The sequence below is a fragment of the Giraffa tippelskirchi genome, chromosome 1 (genome assembly GCF_054371585.1).
Source record: "Giraffa tippelskirchi isolate mGirTip1 chromosome 1, T2T-mGirTip1v1.2.pri, whole genome shotgun sequence".
Lineage (NCBI taxonomy): Eukaryota > Metazoa > Chordata > Mammalia > Artiodactyla > Giraffidae > Giraffa > Giraffa tippelskirchi.
Genome location: NC_137275.1, coordinates 13441679 through 13461857, shown reverse-complemented (window position 1 = coordinate 13461857; position 20179 = coordinate 13441679). Strand labels below are relative to the sequence as shown.

General features: G+C 46.4%; 1 protein-coding gene and 1 non-coding gene across 6 annotated transcripts in view; both read left to right on the top strand.

Moving 5' to 3' along the window:
- CRMP1 (collapsin response mediator protein 1) overlaps nt 1-20179 on the top strand; it is a 62093-nt gene that overhangs the window by 16646 nt on the left and 25268 nt on the right. For 3 of the 5 annotated variants that reach the window (XM_081495335.1, XM_081495272.1, XM_081495398.1), the window contains 3 exons: nt 5498-5586; nt 12159-12343; nt 13598-13762. In XM_081495335.1, the coding sequence (XP_081351461.1) occupies nt 5498-5586; nt 12159-12343; nt 13598-13762 (439 nt within the window). Of the gene's footprint in view, nt 1-2715; nt 2989-5497; nt 5587-12158; nt 12344-13597; nt 13763-20179 lie in introns of all 5 variants that reach the window. The other 2 variants (XM_081495545.1, XM_081495460.1) reach the window with 2 other exon arrangements.
- On the top strand, nt 19048-19152 carry LOC145521600 (U6 spliceosomal RNA). The gene has a single exon (XR_014065522.1). It is a non-coding gene; the product is annotated as a U6 spliceosomal RNA (small nuclear RNA).

The window sequence follows — 20179 nt, the reverse complement described above, 5'->3', positions numbered from 1 at the left end:
AGCTGTGCAGATGATCAATTTCTCTTCTCCCACTTCTGCCCAATTTGGAGATGATGTCTCAATTCAGAAACTTTGGTGGGCTTGAATTCCTCCTTGGTGAAAGCCTTTTCATTATCATCATTACCATCGTGACCAGCCCAGCCTCACGTCTGCTGTGTGAGCTCTAACACAGAGCCCCTGTGAGCCAGCACCTGCTTGCCACTCCAGCTTCCTCACCCTGTGGTCCTACTTCAGCCAGAGGAAACCACTGACAGACCCTCGAGTGCTCTTGGCACCCCACAACCCGTGCCTGTCCCCTGCCATTCCCTCTCTGTACCATCTCCTCTATCTGTGTTAGTTGCTCAGTCCTATCCGACTTTCTGCAACCCCACGGACTGCAGCCTGCCAGGATCCTCCATCCATGGGATTCTCCAAGCAAGAATACTGGTGTGGATTGCCATTCCCTTCTCCATCTCTCTCCTCTGCCACATGGCTAATTCCTACTCACTCTTCAAGCTCAGAATAAGCACGATTCTCCTGGAAGGGCTGGAGTGGAGGCTTTCTCTGCTCCCACCACCCCCTCTGTCCAAGCTCTTCCCACACTGGTGTGCAAAGGTCTGCTTATGATTCAGTCTCCCTCACTGGCCTTAGAACTCCTTAAGGGCAAGATTTTTTTTTAGCTGCACACACTCTTTTCTTAAGCACATATTTATTGAGTATAAATCTGCTACAGAAAATGGCAAAGAATAAACAATGTGTAACTCTGCTGAGTATTCACCAGTGGCAGGCCTGGGCAAAGCATTTTATATACATACCCCATGGGATTCTCCCACAGCCCTATGAGGCAGGCACAATTATCCCAATGTTATAGATGAAGAAACAGGCTCAGACAGGTTAAGTCACATAGATAGCAAATGAGCAGGGATTGGAAGCAGCATCTGTCTGACTCTGAACGTTTTGTTCTTACACAATACTAATCCAAGGGTGTGAGCCACGATGAGTGTAAGTCTCTTTATCTTTAGGTTACTGCTGTCACTGCGGAAGAAGTGGGCAGTCTCTGACATACCCTTGCTGTTAGATTTTTGTTGAACTTTTAATGAGGTATTTCATTTTCTTTCAAGATATTTAAACAGTGAGTTTTGTACAGAGTTTGTGATTGTTTTTATATCTGCTGACTGTTTGCTCTTTGTGGTAATCCTGGGAGAGGCAGGGTATTGGTATTTTCCTTTTAAATGTGTGATTTATATTAAACTCTTCAAAATTATGTGTCATAAAATTTACTGTTTGGAGGGAAGTACAGCTCTGTAGGGTTTTTCCACTCACACTTCCTGCATGAAGAAAGGGAGTCCTAGAGAGCTAGATCCTCAGGTTCTTTCTAAATTGCCTCTGATTACGGGTTGTTATGGCTTCTACCATGTGTGTGTGTACTAAGTCACATTAGTCATGTCTCTTTGTGACCCTCTTTGTAGCCCACTAGACACCTCTGTCCATGGGGTTCTCCAGGCAAGAATACTGGAGTAGATTACCATGCTTTCTTCCAGGAGCCAAACCTGCAACTCCTGCACTGCAGGTGGATTCTTTACTGCTGAGCCACCAGGGAAGCCCTCAAATGGGTGAACATGTTTAGAAACGTGACAAAAGTGTGTTTGATGGAGCGAACGCTGGACAGGAAATTAGGAGACCTTGGGTCTAATCGCCACTCATGTTGATTTTGTGAATTTGGGAGGTCAGTCCACCTTGAGCTCCGTTTCCATCTGAGATCAATGGGACCTCACATTCCCTGAGAACCACTCAGCACAAACAGGCATGGAGAACGCTGCAGCCATAAAGCACATTTCCTGAGATGTCTTCTGAGAAAAAGTATCCTTGTCAAGTGTCCCCACAGAATGAAAAGGGTCTAAATTTGGAAAAGATCAACTCAGTTCCCCTCTTGAATATTCACATTTCACATCGGCAGTAAAGGATCTGGGAATTCCTGACATAAAAACGATCTCTGCATCTCTTTAACCCAGAATTTTCTAAACTCACTGCACCTGGGAATCCCCTTTTGGATCAACATCTACTAAAACCCTGCTGGGCTAGAGTTCCGAAGAACGTGCTTTTGAAAGTGTCAGTTGAAAGGCAAGCACGCTACTCATTTGAAGGAAGAAAAAAGAAGTCACATCAGGTCTTGCCTTCTGCTGTGAGCTAATTATTTTTAGAAATAGGCTGGCCCCTGAGAACAGCAAGAGCTGGGACCCTGATGGTAGCTACACATGGTATCTGCTGGTAGCTGGGGGGTGGGGCGGGGATTTGAACATTCGATTCTAGGAAGAGCAGAGCTGGGTGGGGCTGATCTTCTGGGCGCAGCGCATTAAATACCACCTTTCAGGATTAGCCTGAAAAGCCCTCTATTAAGTGTGACAAGGCAGACGGCTGCCCGTGGGAGACTGTGGTCCAGAAACCAGGCACCAGCTGCCAATGACTCACGTTTCTCTGCTTTCCAGTGCCCGAGAAAACTGCACAGCAGTGTTGTCTCTGCCTCTGGATATGCAGTGCCCAGGGCTCTTTCCTTTGGTCCTGGCTTCTGTCCTATAGATAAGAGGCAGGTGGTTGGGCCTGAGGGTGACTGAGCTTGAAGCCCTTTTCTCCAGAGACCCTCTTCCTGGAGAACAGGACATACTTCTCTTCCTTGGCTCATGGCGCATAGTTCTTTGTCTCATGGCCACGATGCCTTTTCTCTCCATCTTTACCCAGTCATCCTTCGAGAATCAGTTCAGGTGTTCATCCATTCATCTATCCTGCCAGGCTGTGCCCAAAGTATTGGAGATCCAGCAGTGAAGAAAACAGGTGAAATCTCTGCCCTCATGGAATCAAGTCTCTGAGGGAACTGCAGGGACAACTGTAGGTGGTACCATCCTTCCACAGCAACACAGATGAACTTGGTTCCCTGTGAGTTGTACCTGCTACAGCCAGTGGGGGAACACACCCCTGATGTCAGTGCGAGAAGGCACATTTTTAAACAAACAGGTAAATGTAGACTATGTCAGATGTACTGTGTTAAGAACTGTGTAAACATAAAGTGGGTAAGAGGTGAGGGGTCTGCAGGCGAGACAGTGGTGTTAGGTGTCCCGAACAAGCCCGCCAAGGGGAGGACCCTCAGGTGACATTGAGCAGAGACCTGAAGCAAGTGAAAGTGAATTTTGTCTACACAGTAGGATTCCAGATTAAGTGGGGTCTCACTAACTTAGCCTTCACTCTGGAGGAAACATACTGATGCAAGAACCCACTAGAGGGTTCTGAGCAGCAGGCTGTAGGCTCTGCTTCTGCTCAGCAAGCCTTTGCCGATTCCTTAGTCTGTTGTTTGTTTGTTTAGTCACTGAGTTGTGTCTGGTGCTTGTCTTTTAACACTGAGCCCCCTGGGAAGCTCCAGGCAGCGCTAGTGGCCAAGAACCCACTGCCCAGTGCAGGAGATGCAGGAGATGTGGGTTTGATCCCTGAGTCGGGGAGATCCCCCAGGGTAGGAAATGGCAACCCCCCTCCAGTATTCTTGCCTGGAGAATTCCATGGACAGAGGAGCCTGGCGGGCTTCAGTCCATGGGGTCGGGAAGGGCTGGACATGACTGAGTGTGAACGCATGCACGCACTCCATTTGCTGATTCCTTAATTTGGGTGACAACCTTCTTTTCTAGGCTTATGGAGCATTCTCTGCCTTCCTCTCATGGTCAGTGCTGTGGGACCACTGGGACCCACCTGAGGTGTGTTCTATATTTAGAGTGTTCCTCAGGGGGCCCTGGTGGGATCTAGCCCCAGTTAATAGTGTTAGCTGGATCAATGGGTACCCTATATTGGATTTTCATGCCTGCCTTCCTTACTCCACTTCCTGGAATCACCTCCCAGAATCACTGCTTGCCTCTAAAATTGTCATCTCAGGCTCCCTTTTCAGAGGAACCCATGCAAGACCCTCCCTCTGGGGTGGCTACTCTGAATTGTTACTGTTTACTATAACAGAAAACAGTTATAGTGGGGCTTAAGGGCAGAGGCTGTGCTTCATGCATCACCACATCTCCAGCTAGGAGGTAATACAAACAGTAAACAGGCACGTGGCAGCAAATGTTCTTGGCCTCTGAGAAACGCAAATTAACAAATATTAATGACAGCCAAGGGTATTTTGGTGGTCTTAGGATGGCAAATTGGAGAGGTACTATTGGAAAGCAGTCTGGTTATATTTATCAAGCACGGTTTATACTCTTTGACTCAGTTGTTAAATTTCTGAGAATTTAGCTTAACCAATAGCCCAAATTAAAGGAAAAGCTTTATACACAAAGATGTTCATTGTAGAAATATGTATCATTGTGAAACATTAAAAAGAACCATGCGGGAATAATTAACAGTCTATTGTGTATCCATAAAATCAAATATTTTGTAACCCCTTAAAAATTTTGCTTAAACAGAACATGACGTAACTTGAGACAGGCTTATGGTAAAATGCAGAAAGGACACAACTGTGGGTTCTTTCTAGCTCCTAGAATTGGCTATATTCTTTGCTGCCTCTGGGCCTTGGCATGTCAGTTCTTTCTGCCCAGGCACTCAGCCCTCACCCTACTGGCCTTCTTCCTCACGCTTTGGTCCAGCTTATCTAGCATTATTTTCTAGATCTGAGCTTGCCTTACCTGACTCCCCAATAAAGTCAGCAGCCCTTTGGCTTTGTGCCCATGACGGGCACCCTATAATTCTCCTGCTTTGAACCCGACATATTTCCAGATTCGTTAAACCTCTCTCCGTCCTTCACCACCTCCACGAGAGCTCATTCTTCTCTTGCTCTTCCAGGCTCCTGGGCTAGTATCACAAGTATGGAAGTAGAGGGAAATCAGGGAAAAACAGCAGAACACTGATTAGAGGTGTTTTTCCTGGGGGAATGTCACTTTATGTTTTTGGCCATTTCACTTGTTTGAAAATGTCTTTAAATTGAGTTTTGTTAATTTCAATAATAATGCCTGAAGAAATTCTTGTTCTGTTTACAAATGACCCAGTTTCTTCCACAAATGAATGACATTTAAAAGAAGGAGGAGATGGTACAGATTTCAGTGGACTGCAGAGGTTTGTGGGCTGGATGTGCTGTGGGGACTTTGGGTGGATTCCTCTTCGAAGTGCTCCAGTGTAAAAGGACATTTTTGAGACAATCAAGTCAAATTGAACATGGTCTGGTTATTAACTGAGCTGAAGGAATTGATGATGACTGGGTTTGTTGGGATAATAAATCTTAGTTTTTTGTTTAATTGCCTAACAGATTCTGTAGTAAAGCATTTACGGGTGAAATGATAGCATGTTTGAGATTTGCTTTAAAATATCTCAGCAAATACAAAGCCAGTGTTTAAGGAGGGAGAGAGGTGAAAGAATCTGGATGAAGGCTCGCAGGGGGCTTTTTAGTGCCATTTCTTTACTTTAGAAAAGAGTTGAAAATTTTATGTTAAAAGTTAGAGAAAAGCATTTCTTGGCTTTTCTATAATGACATTTACTACTTTGCTTGGCTTTTCAGAGTGACCGACTCCTCATCAAGGGCGGACGCATCATCAACGATGACCAGTCCTTCTACGCCGACGTCTACCTGGAAGATGGACTCATAAAGTGGGTGGACCAAACACACCCTTTAAGGAGCCCGTTTCCCTAAGCTGCCCAGCCCTTAGAGGGAGAGGAAGGCTGGCATTCTGTCGCAGAATAAGTGTGCTGGCTTTTGTGACTCCCAGGGATAGAGAACGTGGGGGGAGGCGCAAACCATGGGTGGAGATGGGGCTGATATTTGCTGAGCGCCCCTTGACGACGCAGGCTCCCTGCCATGGTGCTTACACAGGCTGTGAGGCCCACAGAGGCTGTGAAGTACACACACTGGCCCTTCTGTTCTTGGTGGGTGGTGGGCCCCTGAGGGCAGGTGGCTGCTCCACGTTGCAGAATGAGTTAGGGACAAGGGCCCAATTCCAACCTAGCACACCTGACTGGATTCATAGCTTTTTCTCCCTACCTGCCCGGGGTTTCTGGAATTGGGTGGAGGGGCCCAGGAGGGAAGGAGGCATGTTTGGCCTCCAGGCAGAGTTCTTGTCTGGGAAAGGGAAGACATGCTTTGGGACTCTGGAGTTCTCCTGTGGCTTCTCCTGGCTGGCTGCCTCTTCAGCCGTGTAAGACACCCCATAGGTGTGAGTCTGGATGAGCTCCCAGAGCACCCCTGACGGGGAGACCTACACAACGGAAATTTATTTCTCATAGTTCTGGAGGCTGAAGTCCTGGGTCGAAGTCCCAACAGGATGGTTTCTCCTGAGGCCTCTCTCCCTAGCTTGCCAACGGTGGTCATCTTTTTTTTTTTTTAATTTATTTTTAATTGGAGGGTAATTGCTTTACAATGTTGTATTGCTTTCTGCTCTACAACAGTGTGAATTGGCTCTAGGCATAAGTATGTCCCCTGCCTCTGGAGCCTTCCTCCCCCACGCCCACCCCCCCACAGATGGCCATCTTCTTGCCGTGGCCTTTCCTCTGCGTGTGCCTCTGGTTTGTCGTCCTTGTATAAGGACAACAGCCCTATTGCATTAGGACCCACCCTAACAGCCTCATTTTAACCTAATTACCCCTTTAAAGACCTTGTCTCCAAACACAGTCACGTTCGGAGTTACTGGGGGGTTAGGGCTTCAATATGTGGGTTTCGGGGGACACCACTCCGCCCCTAACACCAGATAGTGGCTTTTACGTGGTTTCCATGTTTTACTCTCCTGCTCGGCTCTTTTTCTGGAGTCTGGAAGAGCAGAGTTGGAGATCATCTTGGATCCAACGTGGGCAGCTGGCACTGGAAAAAAGGCAGAGGGGGTGTGAGCAAGGTCAAGTTCAAATAGGAACAAATGTTTATTGGTGGGTCCATCCCATCCTGGGGCGTGTATCCTCTGACGATGATAATGATGGTGGGGAGAAGGAGGAGAGGGAGGAAGGGGCAGAGGAAGAGCAGGGATGAGGAGGAGGGTGCTGTGCATTGCCATGCGTGTTAAGGGACCATCTGGGCAAAGAGCTCTGTGAGGAGTGGGTGCTCAGGGCAGCACTGAGCCCCTCCCTGCCTCCCTCTGCCTGCCCCCGCACCAATTTATCCTGGATGGATCTGACCCTTTCTGGTCCAGCTCAGGCCTCACCTCTTCCAGTTTATTCCCTCTCCCTCCCCCAGTTCAAATGGGAATATCTTTCCTTTTCTCCTTTGCTTTTCGCTTCGCTTCTTTTCACAGCTATTTGTAAGGCCTCCTCAGACAGCCATTTTGCTGTATATTGTCACCCTGCTTATTTAACTTATATGCAGAGTACATCATGAGAAACGCTGGGCTGGAAGAAGCACAAGCTGGAATCAAGATTGCCAGGAGAAATATCAATAACCTCAGATATGCAGATGACACCACCCTTATGGCAGAAAGTGAAGAAGAACTAAAGAGCCTCTGGATGAAAGTGAAAGAGAAGAGTGAAAACGTTGGCTTAAAGCTCAACATTCAGAAAACTAAGATCATGGCATCTGGTCCCATCACTTCATGGGAAATAGATGGGGAAACAGTGGAAACCGTGTCAGACTATTTTTTGGGGGTCCAAAATCACTGCAGATGGTGACTGCAGCCATGAAAGTAAAAGACGCTTACTCCTTGGAAGGAAAGTTATGACCAACCTAGACAGCATATTAAAAAGCAGAGACATTACTTTGCCAACAAAGGTCTGTCTAGTCAAGGCTGTGGTTTTTCCAGTGGTCATGTATGGATGTGAGAGTTGGACGGTGAAGAAAGCTGAGAGCCGAAGAATTGATGCTTTTGAACTGTGGTGCTGGAGAAGACTCTTGAGAGTCCCTTGGACTGCAAGGAGATCCAGTCAGTCCATCCTAAAGGAGATCAGTCCTGGGTGTTCATTGGAAGGACTGATGTTGAAGCTGAAACTCCAATACTTTGGCCATTTCATGCAAAGAGTTGACTCATTGGAAAAGACCTCGATGCTGGGAAGGATTGGAGGCAGGAGGAGAAGGGGATGACAGAGGATGAGATGGCTGGATGGCATCACCGACTCGATGGACATGAGTTTGGGTGAACTCTGGGAGTTGGTGATGGACAGGGAGGCCTGGCGTGCTGTGATTCATGGGGTCGCAAAGAGTCGGACACGACTGAGCAACTGAACTGAACTGAACTCCCCCAGTTCCCTCCGCACTAAAAATAGCCTTTGCAGAACTTGGCAAGCAGTTCTTCCCTGGGAACCTTGCATCCATAAGTCCTCCATCTGAAATGCCTTTCCCCTCCCCCATTCTCATGTCATGCCCCTGCCTCCCAGCTCCTGTTTGTCCTACCGGCCCAGCTTGTGTGGCTCCTCCTCCAGGAAGCCTTCCGGAACCCAGACTGTACCTCTGTGCTGAATGCGCCCACCTCCCCCACTCCCCCCACCAATGCCCTTGCCCCTGATGAGAGATCTTGCCTTATTGCCCACTATCCCGGGGCCTGGCACTGTGACAGGGATGGATGGGACCCCAGAGTGTTGATGAAGCAAGTGTAATATACAAACATAGACATCAGATGGTGGAGACCTCAGTCTCAGCCACGGTATAGCCTGGAACCAGAAAGGGATGGTGGGGTGGGGTGGAGTGTGGTGAGATGCATGATAAAATGAGGCTTCTGAGTCACCGCTGCTTAGATAAGGCACAACTGCTCCACATTGAGCTCCTCACTTATGTGAGGCCTCTGGGGTCCTGAGGGTGAAGGACATAGTGACACGGAGAACACTTTCATGGAACCACTATTCCCACCAGCCATGTGCAGTTGGGATTTGGAAGACTTGCAGTCCAGGATATGAGCAGATGGACCCCGTGCTCATAGGTTGGGTTGCATTTATTAAGTGCTTGCTGTTTGCGTGAACCCCTGGAGACTTAGGACTTGGGCCACCCAGGGTATTCAGGAAATAAGCAGTGTCTGTAAATCCAAGATTCATCAGCTCGTAGTAGGAGACACCTTTTACTTTTAACCCTGTTGCTGTAAAGCTTTCTAAGCATTGGCAGCGCCTTTCCTGCCTTACTAAGCAGAAAAAGTGACTATGTCTGAACGCCTTACAGAGTCTCTGATGGTTGCCTGGGGCCCAGGTCCCTGCTGGCTGAGAAGGAAGTGTGGAAGTGAGGAGAGCCCAAGGAACTGCTTGTCACAAGGAGGCTCAGCTATTCCTCTTCACTCTGATTAAACCCCAAGAATCCTTTCATCTTGTGGCCATTCACCAAGTTTTACTAAAAGCCGTTCAGCTATGTTTGTGCAGCATTTGTTATGATTCATCGAGGGCTCCATCCAGTTTGCTGAGCATTGGAGAATCAGATGCTGATGGCTAAGGACTTTTTTCTGAATGGTGGTGAGGGTGATGCTGGCTGGGGCCCAGTGTCTGGTTCTCCCAGTTCCCTCCTTTCTTTCTTTTCCTTCCATCCACATTGCTACTGAGAACCACTCCTAAATTCATGGGGGCTCATTGGGGGTCTCATTTAGTTTAATCCGAATTTGGGGAGAACCTGCTACTTCCGTGGAAGGGAAGAAGGAAGGCATCTGAGCTTGGCAGGCAGAGTCTGATAGGAGACTGGGGGAGACCGAGCTTGAATCCAGACCCGACACTGACTCACTGTGTGGCCTTGGACAAGTTACCGCCCCCTCTCTGAGTTCTATTTTCCTCTTTTGGAAAATGTGAATATTTCCTCCCTCACGAGTTGTTGGCAGGAGATGAGAGAGGGTTTGTAAAAAGGCAATGATCTGCCTGGTTAGAATGGCCCTGAAGGGTAGACCTTGTTGGTGCTGTGGGGTGGCGGCCAAGGCACACAGACCAGGGTCATACTGGGCTGTGACTCCACTGGTTCCCATTGGAAGGCTGTGCCGAGGTGTCTGTGTGCCTGTCCATTCTGATTGGGCTGTGCCTGTTCCTTTGTGAGTGCTACACACTCTGAACACCACCCCGTCGTCTTTAACAGCTAGTGTGAATGTGAATGAGACCTTCCATAAAGGGCTTAGAAAAGTCTCCTAGGGTCGGTGCATAATAGCGGTTCATGGCTCTTGTTATAAGGCTTGGGGGTGACTTCCCTGAACCCTTCCCTTCAGCTCCTGGCATCGTCCATGATCTTGGAGATGGACAGTGGGAAAAATGGACCCGGCAGGATTCTCTACATGATGATGGGAATTCTAGAGGGAGGAGGGTTGGCGATTAGAAGCAGCAGCAGCTGCAGTTGTGCTGGTGAAATTGGCAGAAATGCTGACATTTCCTGGGGGCTCACCGTGGCCTTGGCACTGTGCTTGGACTAGTTTCCATTTTCAGGGCAAACTGTGTGATGCTCCACTTCTGATGGAAGACCCCCACATAGAGCCCAGTAACCTCTGTGCCCCAAGCAGCCGGCCCAGGAGTCCAGATCAAGGAGCTTCTGCTTTTACTCCTCCTATGTGTGGACTCTGGGGCCTGACGTTTGTGGTCACTGAAGCAACATTTTCCTGCGTCTTCATTACTGATGTTTTTGGATAACTTAGAGAAACTCGTGTTGGGGCCAAATCCCAACAGTTCAGCACAACTGGATTTCTTTTTTAAAAAATTTTGTTTATTTATGCACTTTTGACTGTGCTGGGTCTTCATTGCTATGCAGGCTTTTCTCTAGTTGTGGTGAGCAAGGGCTACTCTTGGTGTCAGTGTGTGGGCTTCTCATTGCGGTGGCTTCTCTTGCTGTGGAGCACGGGCTCTAGGGTGCTCAGGTTTCAGTAGTTGCGGCACGAGGGCTCAGTAGTTGGGCTCCTAGGCTCGAGAGTGCAGGCCCAGTAGTTGTGGCACATGGACTTAGCTGCTCCATGGCATGTGGGATCTTCCCAGGTCAGGGATCAAGCTTGTGTCTCCTGCATTGGCAGGTGAGTTCTTTACCGCTGAGCCACCAGGGAAGCCCCTGGATTTCTTTTTTAAATAACCATTGCTTGTGGTCTCAGGAGGGCACTGGCCGTGGAGGCTGTTGAATCTGTCCTGGTCTTTCTCCACCTGCGCCCCCTCCATCCCTCCACTGGCCCCTGGATACATCTCCTGACTCTGGTTCCAACACGCAAAACACAGCCGATAGATACCACAGGGGCAAGGCTTTGAGATTCTTAGGGTCTTCTTCCCCCTTCCCCAGCTTTTGGAATTTGCCCTCCTTCTCGAGGACGTTTGCAGGCACCAAGCACATGGGGAATGGAAGGGGTGGTCAGTCTATCTAGAAAAGCCCTGCCACCCCTGGTGTGACTCCCTCATGGCAAGTTTGATGGTGCCTGATGGTTAAGTAGTTTTCCTGAGGCCGGTGCTCACAGCATTTTGCTATGAGGATTGCCTGTCTATGTCAGTTTGTCAGGGCTGATATTAGAGTCCACAGATGGGGAGGTTTAAACAACAGATACTTGTTTCTTGCAGTTCTGGAGCCCGGATGTCTGAGATCAGGGTTTGGGTAGATTGGTTTCTTCTGAGGCTTGGGATGCCCGTCTTCTCCGTGTTCTCATGTGGTCTTCCCTGTACATGTCTGTGTCCTAATCTTTATGCAAAAAAATACCAGTCATATTGGGTCAGGGCCCACCCTAGTGACCTCATTTTAACTTAATGACCTCTTTAGAGGACTTCTCTACAAATACAGTCTTATTCTGAAGGGCTAGGGGTTAGGACTTCAACATACGGATTTGGGAATGTCAGAGTTCATTCCATAGCCTTGCCTTTGAGGATTTACAGAGCTAAGGGGTCTTGTCCCTCTGCCTCCCTGCCATTGCTCATCTCTCTGTCCCCAAGGCAGATGCCAAGAGTCTGTGAAGTACTCTTGAGTGACAAGCTGTTCAGAGAACCCTTTCCCACTTGAAGCCGATGCTGGTCTCACTGCTCTTGGGTTCAGCTCTGCCCCTGCCTCCGCTGGAAGCCCTCCCAGATCACCAGGGCTGATGAAATGGTCCACCTTGTGCTCCCCACCCCCCAGTGTGAACTGGGTTGTAATAAACATCTGCTTATATGTCTCTCCTCCTCATTAGGCTGTGAGCCCCTGGAGGGCAGGGACCCTGCCCGAGTTTTCTCTGTCCACCTGGTGCCCTGGATGGGACCTGCCTCAGAAATGTTTATCTCATGGAACTGAAATTGCACAGTTGGCAGCCCTTTTTTTTTTTTAAGAGCCAAAGTCTATCTTCGTTGTCTGTTTCCAGGCAAATAGGAGAGAACTTAATTGTTCCTGGTGGAGTGAAGACCATTGAGGCCAATGGGCGGATGGTTATTCCTGGAGGTATTGATGTCAACACCTACCTGCAGAAGCCCTCCCAGGGAATGACGGCTGCTGATGACTTCTTCCAAGGGACCAAGGCAGCGCTGGTGGGCGGGACCACAATGATCAGTGAGTCATACCCCTGCTTTAGGCCATAGGCTGCTACTTCTCTTTCAAATCCCCAGCATCGTGAGCAACATCAGGCTCTTTGCTCTGGGTACCTGGTGTGCAGATGGCTGAAGTTTTGGAACCAGTGATACAAGTATTGTAATGACTATTGGGAAAGCAGAGGCTCAGACAGATAAGTTGCTGAAATTTTCACAGCCGGGAAGTGATTGTGTCAGTCAGTATTGCTGCTGTGATAATGGTGCATAACACCAAGTTTCCAAACTTGGAAAATCACATTGCCATGGAAACCAGGGAGGAGTGAGTTTAAAGAAGGAGAGAGTGATTTGCCCTGTCCTGAGAGGTCGAGTAGAGTGAGGACTGGAACGTCAAATTAGCAAAGGCTAATTTGATGCTCTATGTGGGTGGAGGAGTGAAAGGGGGTGGGGAGCAGATCCTGCTCTTCATAGCTGTGAAGGATGGATGTTAGAAACAGGGCAGGAACAGAGGGATGTGCAAAGCCCAGTGTGGTTTAAAAGACGGATGTCTCCCCATTGATATGCTTTACATCTAAGACTTTATTTGAAAAAGGGACAGTGAAGTTCATATTCTTTGAAGTCCTCTTCACCTTTGCATTCTACGCCCAAGAAGGTATCATGGACTCACAGGAAAGGGCCCAGTCTTTACAGCTGACCGGACTCTGGGTATCTTCTGTACTGCTTACTAGTTGTGTGACCTTGGACGTTTTTCACCTTCTTTGAGCCTCAGTTTCCTAATCTGCCAAGTGGGGGTATTTATACGCACTTCACAGGGTAGTTGTGAGGATTTTATTAGATAATTTATATAAAGACTTTGTGGTAGTATGTGACACACTGTAAGTATTCAATAAGCAGTCATGATAACGATGGTGATGAGGAGGAAGATGAGATTATAGTAACCGTGGTGGTGACGGTGGTGGTAATGAAGACTGAGATGGTGGCGACCGTTTCACTGCTGATGATTTTGATAATGATGGTGATGACAATAACAATATTGACGTTGATGATGGTGAGAGTGATGATGAAGAGGATGTTGATGCTGAGGATGTTGGTCCGGATGATGTAAATGGTGGTGGTGGTGATCATGGTGATAGGGGATAAGGGATTGTCACAGTAATTATGCTGATACTGGAGATGATGGTGATGGGTGATGGTGATGATGATGGCAGGAAAGAGGCTACCGTTGGAACAACTTGAGTCCTGAGCATCTTGGGATGTGACACATATTTTTCTGTCCCAGTTGATCATGTTGTTCCTGAACCTGGGTCCAGCCTGCTGACCTCCTTTGAGAAATGGCATGAAGCGGCAGACACCAAATCCTGCTGTGACTATTCCCTCCATGTGGACATCACCAGCTGGTACGATGGCGTTCGGGAGGAGCTCGAGGTCCTGGTACAGGACAAAGGTCAGTTAAAGCCCCAGAAGCAAGGCAGAGTTCTGGAATCATTGTATCTTTGGTGGGTCTGGTTTGTGGAGTTAAGAATCTCTTTAACTGCATCTGTTGTGAGCCCAACTGTGAGCTCTGCCCTGCAACATGAACACTGGAAATATTGGACCCTGCTTAAAGAGTCTGTCTTCCTCTCCTTCAGGTCCTTTGGAGATTCCCTCTGTTCATAGAAAAAAGCCTGATTTCCTGAGCCTTGCACACAAGACCCCCACTGACCTAGCCTCACTTTTCTCTCTTCTTTTCTCTCTCCCTGCTACACTCATCTGGGTGTTTATTATCCTGAATGCCACCCCCTGAAACCTGCGACACAGCTGGGTCTTTGTTCTTGTTATCTCTATACCTGCATCCAGGGATGCCCTTTCTTCTCTCTGATACCCAGCTCAACTATCACTTCCTCTGATTTCCCTGATCAGAATTGCTTTATCCCTTGAATATGCATAGCAGGTTACTGCGGCCTGTTTGGCACACCTTTGCCATTGCTTTTGCTTTGTATTTTGGATTGAAGGACGCTTGTTGTCTGTCTGGCTCTTCTGTTAAACTCTGAGCTTATGACAGAGGGGATCATGTTTGTGCATCTCTATATCCATCCTTGCCCTCCTCTGTGTGGACTCACACAGGATGTCTTTTCACAGTGTGGGTACTTTACAGTGTGTGTTACACCAAATGAAGATAAACGGAACTGGAGACCCACAGAAGCAGAGAAGAGAACAGAGTGAACCAGATATGAGTGGTCCCTCCAGAAAGGGGGCAGTTTTGAGGCTCTCTAAGAGACAGCCTCAAATAAATAGGTGCTTCAAGGAGAGAAAGGGGGGCATTTTCAGTTTTTAAAATATATATGCTGTGTTTTCTTATAAAAGTATCATCACCACTATACAAAAAAAGAAAATCAAGAGAAGGAAAAAAAATTTTCCCCTCTGGTCCTACCCCCAAATCACCACTTACTATCAGTGTTAAAGATTATTGCTTTCCATTCCCTATTTAGTTTTCTCCTTATATAGTTATACAGTAGCAGTTACTTGGAATTCTTCTTTTTTCACTTAACATTTTATGAATAATCATTACTCTTCATTAATAACTTTTTAATGGCTCGTAACATACAATGTAATGGCTAATTGGCTTAGCTATTTCCTTTTTATTGGGCACTTAGGTTTTCTGTTTGCTTTACTGTAAATTGTGTTTGTTGAACATCTTTGTATATAAGCATTTATTTGCATCTCTAATTATTTCCTTAGATTTTCAGAAATGGCATTACAGGGTCAAAGTTTTAACTTTTTTCAAAAGCCTGACACTTATTTCCAAATTGGTTTCCACAAAAATGCACCCACTTGCATGCCCACTGCCCTATGTCTCCCACTCCCTGCATGTTTGCACCATTGGGTGTTATTGCTTCTGTGAAATCCTTGCTAATTTGATGAATAAAAGTCAGTCTACTGTTGAACATTACAGTTCTTCAACTGCTAATTATGTTAAACATTTTGTGCACGCTTTTTCTTTATGTAAATATCTGGTGGTGTTCCTTGCCTGTTTACCAGTTTGAGTCTTATAAGCCTGAACTTCTATATCCAGATGGTTTTATCCCTTCATTGAAGTTTCTGTGAGTCACACTCTTGTTTTGAACAGAATCACAGTCCAGGATGTAGAAAGATCTCAGAAGTTGGGCTGCCTGGATCTGAATCCTCCCCTCACACTTCTTGGTTATGTGATGATGGGCAGGTCACCAAGCTGACCTCTCTGAGGCTCAACCAGTGATCTCAGCACCAGAGCTCTGGTACCAGGGTAAGACCCCTGGTCTGAGCTTGGTGTTAATTCTCCATTCAAAAAAGGAAACAACCTAAATGTCCATCAAAGGATGATTGGATAAACAAAATGTTGTCCATCCGTAAAATGGAGTGTCATTCAGCTTTGAAAACAAAGGGAATTCTGACACCTGCTATGACATGGGTGAACCTTGAGGACATTATAAGCCAGTCACAAGAAGGCAGAGGCTGTATGACTGTGCTCATGTGAGAGGCCTGTTGTCATCTAGTTCATAAAGAGTACAAAGGTGGTTGCCAGGGCCTGGGGGATGGGAACGCGGAGTTAGTGTCTAATTTGTTGTTGTTCAGTGGCTCAGTCACGTCTGGCTCTTTGCTACACTATGGACCGCAGCACGCCAGGCTTCCCTGTTCTTCACCATCTCCTGGAGTTTGCTCAAACTTGTGTCCATTGAGTTGGTGATGCCATCCAACCATCTCATACTCTATCATCCCCTTCTCCTCCTGCCTTCTATTTTTTCCAGCATCAGGGTCTTTTTCAATGAGTCGGCTCTTTGCATCAGGTGACCAAAGTATTGGAGCTTCAGCTTCAGCACCAGTCCTTCCAATGAATATTCAGGGTTGATTTACTTTAGGATTGACTGGTTTGATCTCCTTCCTGTCCAAGGGACTCTCAAGAGTCTTCTCTAGCACCATAATTCAAAATCATCAGTCCTTTGGTGCTCAGCCTTTTTTATGGTCCAGCTCTCACATGTATACATGACTACTGGAAAAACCATAGCTTTGACTAGATGGACCTTTGTTGGCAAAGTAATGTCTCTGCTTTTTTAATATGCTGTCTAGGTTTGTCATGGCTTTTCTTCCAAGGAGTCTTTTAATTTCATGGCTGCAGTCACTGTCTGCAGTGATTTTGGAGCCCAAGAAAATAAAGTCTGTCACTGTTTCCATTGTTTCCCTGTTTGCCATGAAGTGATGGGACTGGATGCCACGATCTTAGTTTTTTGAATGTTGAGTTTTAAGCCAGGTTTTTCACTCTCCTCTTTCACCTTCATCAAGAGCCTCTTTGATTTCTGCCATAAGGGTGGTGTCATCTGCATATCTTAGGTTATTGATATTTCTCCCAGCAACCTTGATTCCAACTTGTGCTTCATCCAGCCTGGCATTTCACGTGATGTATTCTGCATATAAGTTAAATAAGCAGGGTGACAATATACAGCCTTGATGTACTCCGTTCCCAATTTTGAACCAGTCTGTTTTTCCATGTTTGGTTCTAACTGTTGCTTTTTGACCAGCACACAGGTGGCAGGTAATGTGGTCTGATTTTCCCATCTCTTTAAGAATTTTCCATTGTTTGTTGTGATCTGCACAGTCAAAAGGTTTAGCGTAGTTAATGAAGCCAAAGTGTTTAATGGGGATAGAGTTTCAGTTTTGCTAAAATGAAAGGTTCTGAAATGGAAGCACAACAGTGTACATGTCCTTAAACCACTTAAAATGGTGCAGATGGTAAATTTTAGATGAGGTGTATTTTACCACAACGAATAAAAAGCAACATTTATTATTTGCTCACAGCTTTGTGGAAAGGCACTTTGGTTTGGGCGGTTCTGCTGCCCACGTGTGGCTTACTTTTGCCTTAGGCCCCAGCTGGGAGGTGGGGGCTGCCTGGGATGGCTCTCTGCACCCTCCCTTCCCCAGCGGCTCTCCTAGGCTTCTTCCCATGCTGGCTCCACGAGGCTGATGGAGCTGCAAGCCCTCTTGGAATGTGTCCGCTCACACTTCTGCTTCATTCTGCGGGTCAGAGTCAGTCTCAAGACAGCCCACATTCAAGAAATGAGGAAATAGATTCTACCTCTTGAGAAATGTTGTTGCAAAAGTTTTGTGAACCTTTAAACTATTTACCAGCCTGTTTAACTTCTTCCTGCCTCCTGCTTTTATGTGAAATTATCTCATTCATTTGTTTGTTCATGGCTTATTTCCACTAGAATATAGACAGGAATCCTTCCTGCCTCCTTCATAGCTGTATCTCTAGCTTCTAGAATGGTACTGGCGCATAGTCAGTACTCAGTGAATATTTGATGGGTGAGACAATGAATATGCCCTGAGAAAGGGCTTCTGGGCTCTCATAAGTTTCGGAAATGCTTCCTGTTTATTCTCATCTCGAATATTCTTAATGCACATTGTCATATAAAAATCTGTAAGTCTTGCAGCCAAGAAACCTATTTATTGTTTATGAATCCAGTTTTTCTTCACTGATATCAATATCAGCCTCTCTATGTTTGATTACAAGCAAGAGACTCACTCCAGAGCTTGGCTTAAGCTAAACAAAGTAGGTTTCCTTTAGTGATAGAGACGTGTATTCAGGGATCCATGAATACATCCGTGCCATGCCAGGAAGTCTTCCTGTGCTCATCCCTGCCTTTCTGAGCCAGTCCTGCCCTCCTCTTACCCTTGACCTGCATTCTCTATTTCCGTAGTCCCCGCAGTGGAATACAACAGCCCACACTTTGTCTGGGTGGACAGTCTGTTTCAGAGACCAGTCAGATGTCCTTTGCCATCACTTGGATTCAGTCCCTCCTCCTGGCTCAGCTCAGCATCTGTTAGATGCCCATTCCTGGACCAGCCATCTGTGATCTGTGGCCACGTGGTGTGAACATGGCTGCTTCCAAGGTTGCTGGTTGGATATGGGGAAGGTATTTGCTGGGGAGGGTATTTGCTAATAAATGTAAGACAGTTCTGAGAACTGGATTGATGGCTCAGTAGTTGTTTAGTGTCATCCTTTAGAATTGGTGCTCCTTGCAGCCTCCTTGGAGGAGGACTGTGAAGATGGAGTTTATGAATTTGGGAGGTTTTTGAGTAACAGGACTGACTGTATTTCCCAAAGCTCTACTGCTAGTAGTAGAATTATCGGGCCAAAGATATTGAAACATGACTGTTGATACGGATTGGTTTTCCAAGCAGGTGCAAATTGGTTGTGCCAATCTTACTGTCACTTGTTATGAAAGAGGACCTCATTCTGATGCTTATTCACTAGCATTGAGCAGCATATTTTAAAATGTACAGTACTGAGGTTTCCATCTGAATTACTTTGATTACAAATAAGACCGAATCATGTTTATCTTTATTTGTTAGCCAACTAAAAAAAGTTGTCTAAAAATTGTTTGCCTTTTTTTGCTTTATTGCTTTTATTTTAATCTATTTTAGCTATAAAATGAAGCATACAGAAAACCACAGAAGAAAAATGTGACCTTATGAATTATAAGATTCCCCTTTCCAGGAGAGAAATAGAACTTTGCCCCAAACAAAGACCTCCGTGATGAACTTCTCATGGGTCCCCACTGTAGTCACAGCTCTCCTCTGCCCAGAAGTAACTCCTGGCTGATATTCTTTAAATAAGAGGTTTTGAAAAAAGAAACCTTTGTTTAATTTGGTGCAGACATGTTCACCGTGTTGGTTGTTTGCTTTTTATTTTTAATTTTTAAGAATTAAGTTATAGTGCTCGCTTCGGCAGCACATATACTAATTGGAACGATACAGAGAAGATTAGCATGGCCCCTGCGCAAGGATGACACGCAAATTCGTGAAGCGTTCCATTAAAAAAAAAAAAAAAGAATTAAGTTATAGAAATTTTCTGTTTAAAACGAGTCAACCCTATCATGATTTGGACGAAGGCGAATCTGAGACAGCTTTACCCCCATCCACCCACTCACCAGCACCAGTCCTAAGGCATATTTATCAATTCTGCCAATTCATTATTTCTGCTTTTATTTGTATTGTTTACTTCTAATTTCTGGTGAATTTCCAGACTGAGCGACTGAACTGAACTGATCATAGAAGTTTACTCACTCAATATATGTTTCTCCTCCCTTTCCAAAAATAGTGAAGCATCTAAGGCTATGATTTACCTTTCTAACTGTGGTTTTACCTGTTTGTTGTTGTTCAGTTGCTAAGTTGTGTCTGACCCCTTGCCACCCAACAAACTGCAGCACACCAGGCTTCCTTGTCCTTTACCATCTCCCGGGGCTTGCTCAAACTCACATCCATTGAGTCGGTGATGTCATCCAACCATCTTATCCTCTCTCAACCACTTCCCCTCCTGCCCCCAGTCTTTCCCAGCATCAGGGTCTTTTCCAGTGAGTTGGCTCTTTTCAGCACATGTTGTGGGTGTGGAAGGTGAAATAATATGTAAGATGTGGTCCCGTCTTCAGGCCACTTGAAGGCATATTAGGAGCAGTCCTCTCCCCACCGCTCCTGCTCCCCCACCTCTGACTGCACAGTAAGTCCTGTCATTTCAGCCTTTTCACATGCTCACTCCCTCTCCACCCCTGCAGCTCCTGCCCTGGTTCAGAGCCTCACCTCACCTGTCCCTTTTGCCTTCAGCATCTTCCAACTCACCTCCATGTCTCCCTGCTGTTCTGCACACCCATCCTCCTTCCAGAAGAGTCCTTCTGGGACAAAAAAAGTCTGATTGTGTCATTCCCTTGCTTTAAAAACACATGTTCTGCTAGACGATAGTGATGGCTGTACAACACCGTGAATGCACTAAATGCCACTCAAATGTACACTTTAAAATGGTTATGATGGTTAATTTTGTTTTGTATATTTTACCAGAATGAAAAAGTGTAAG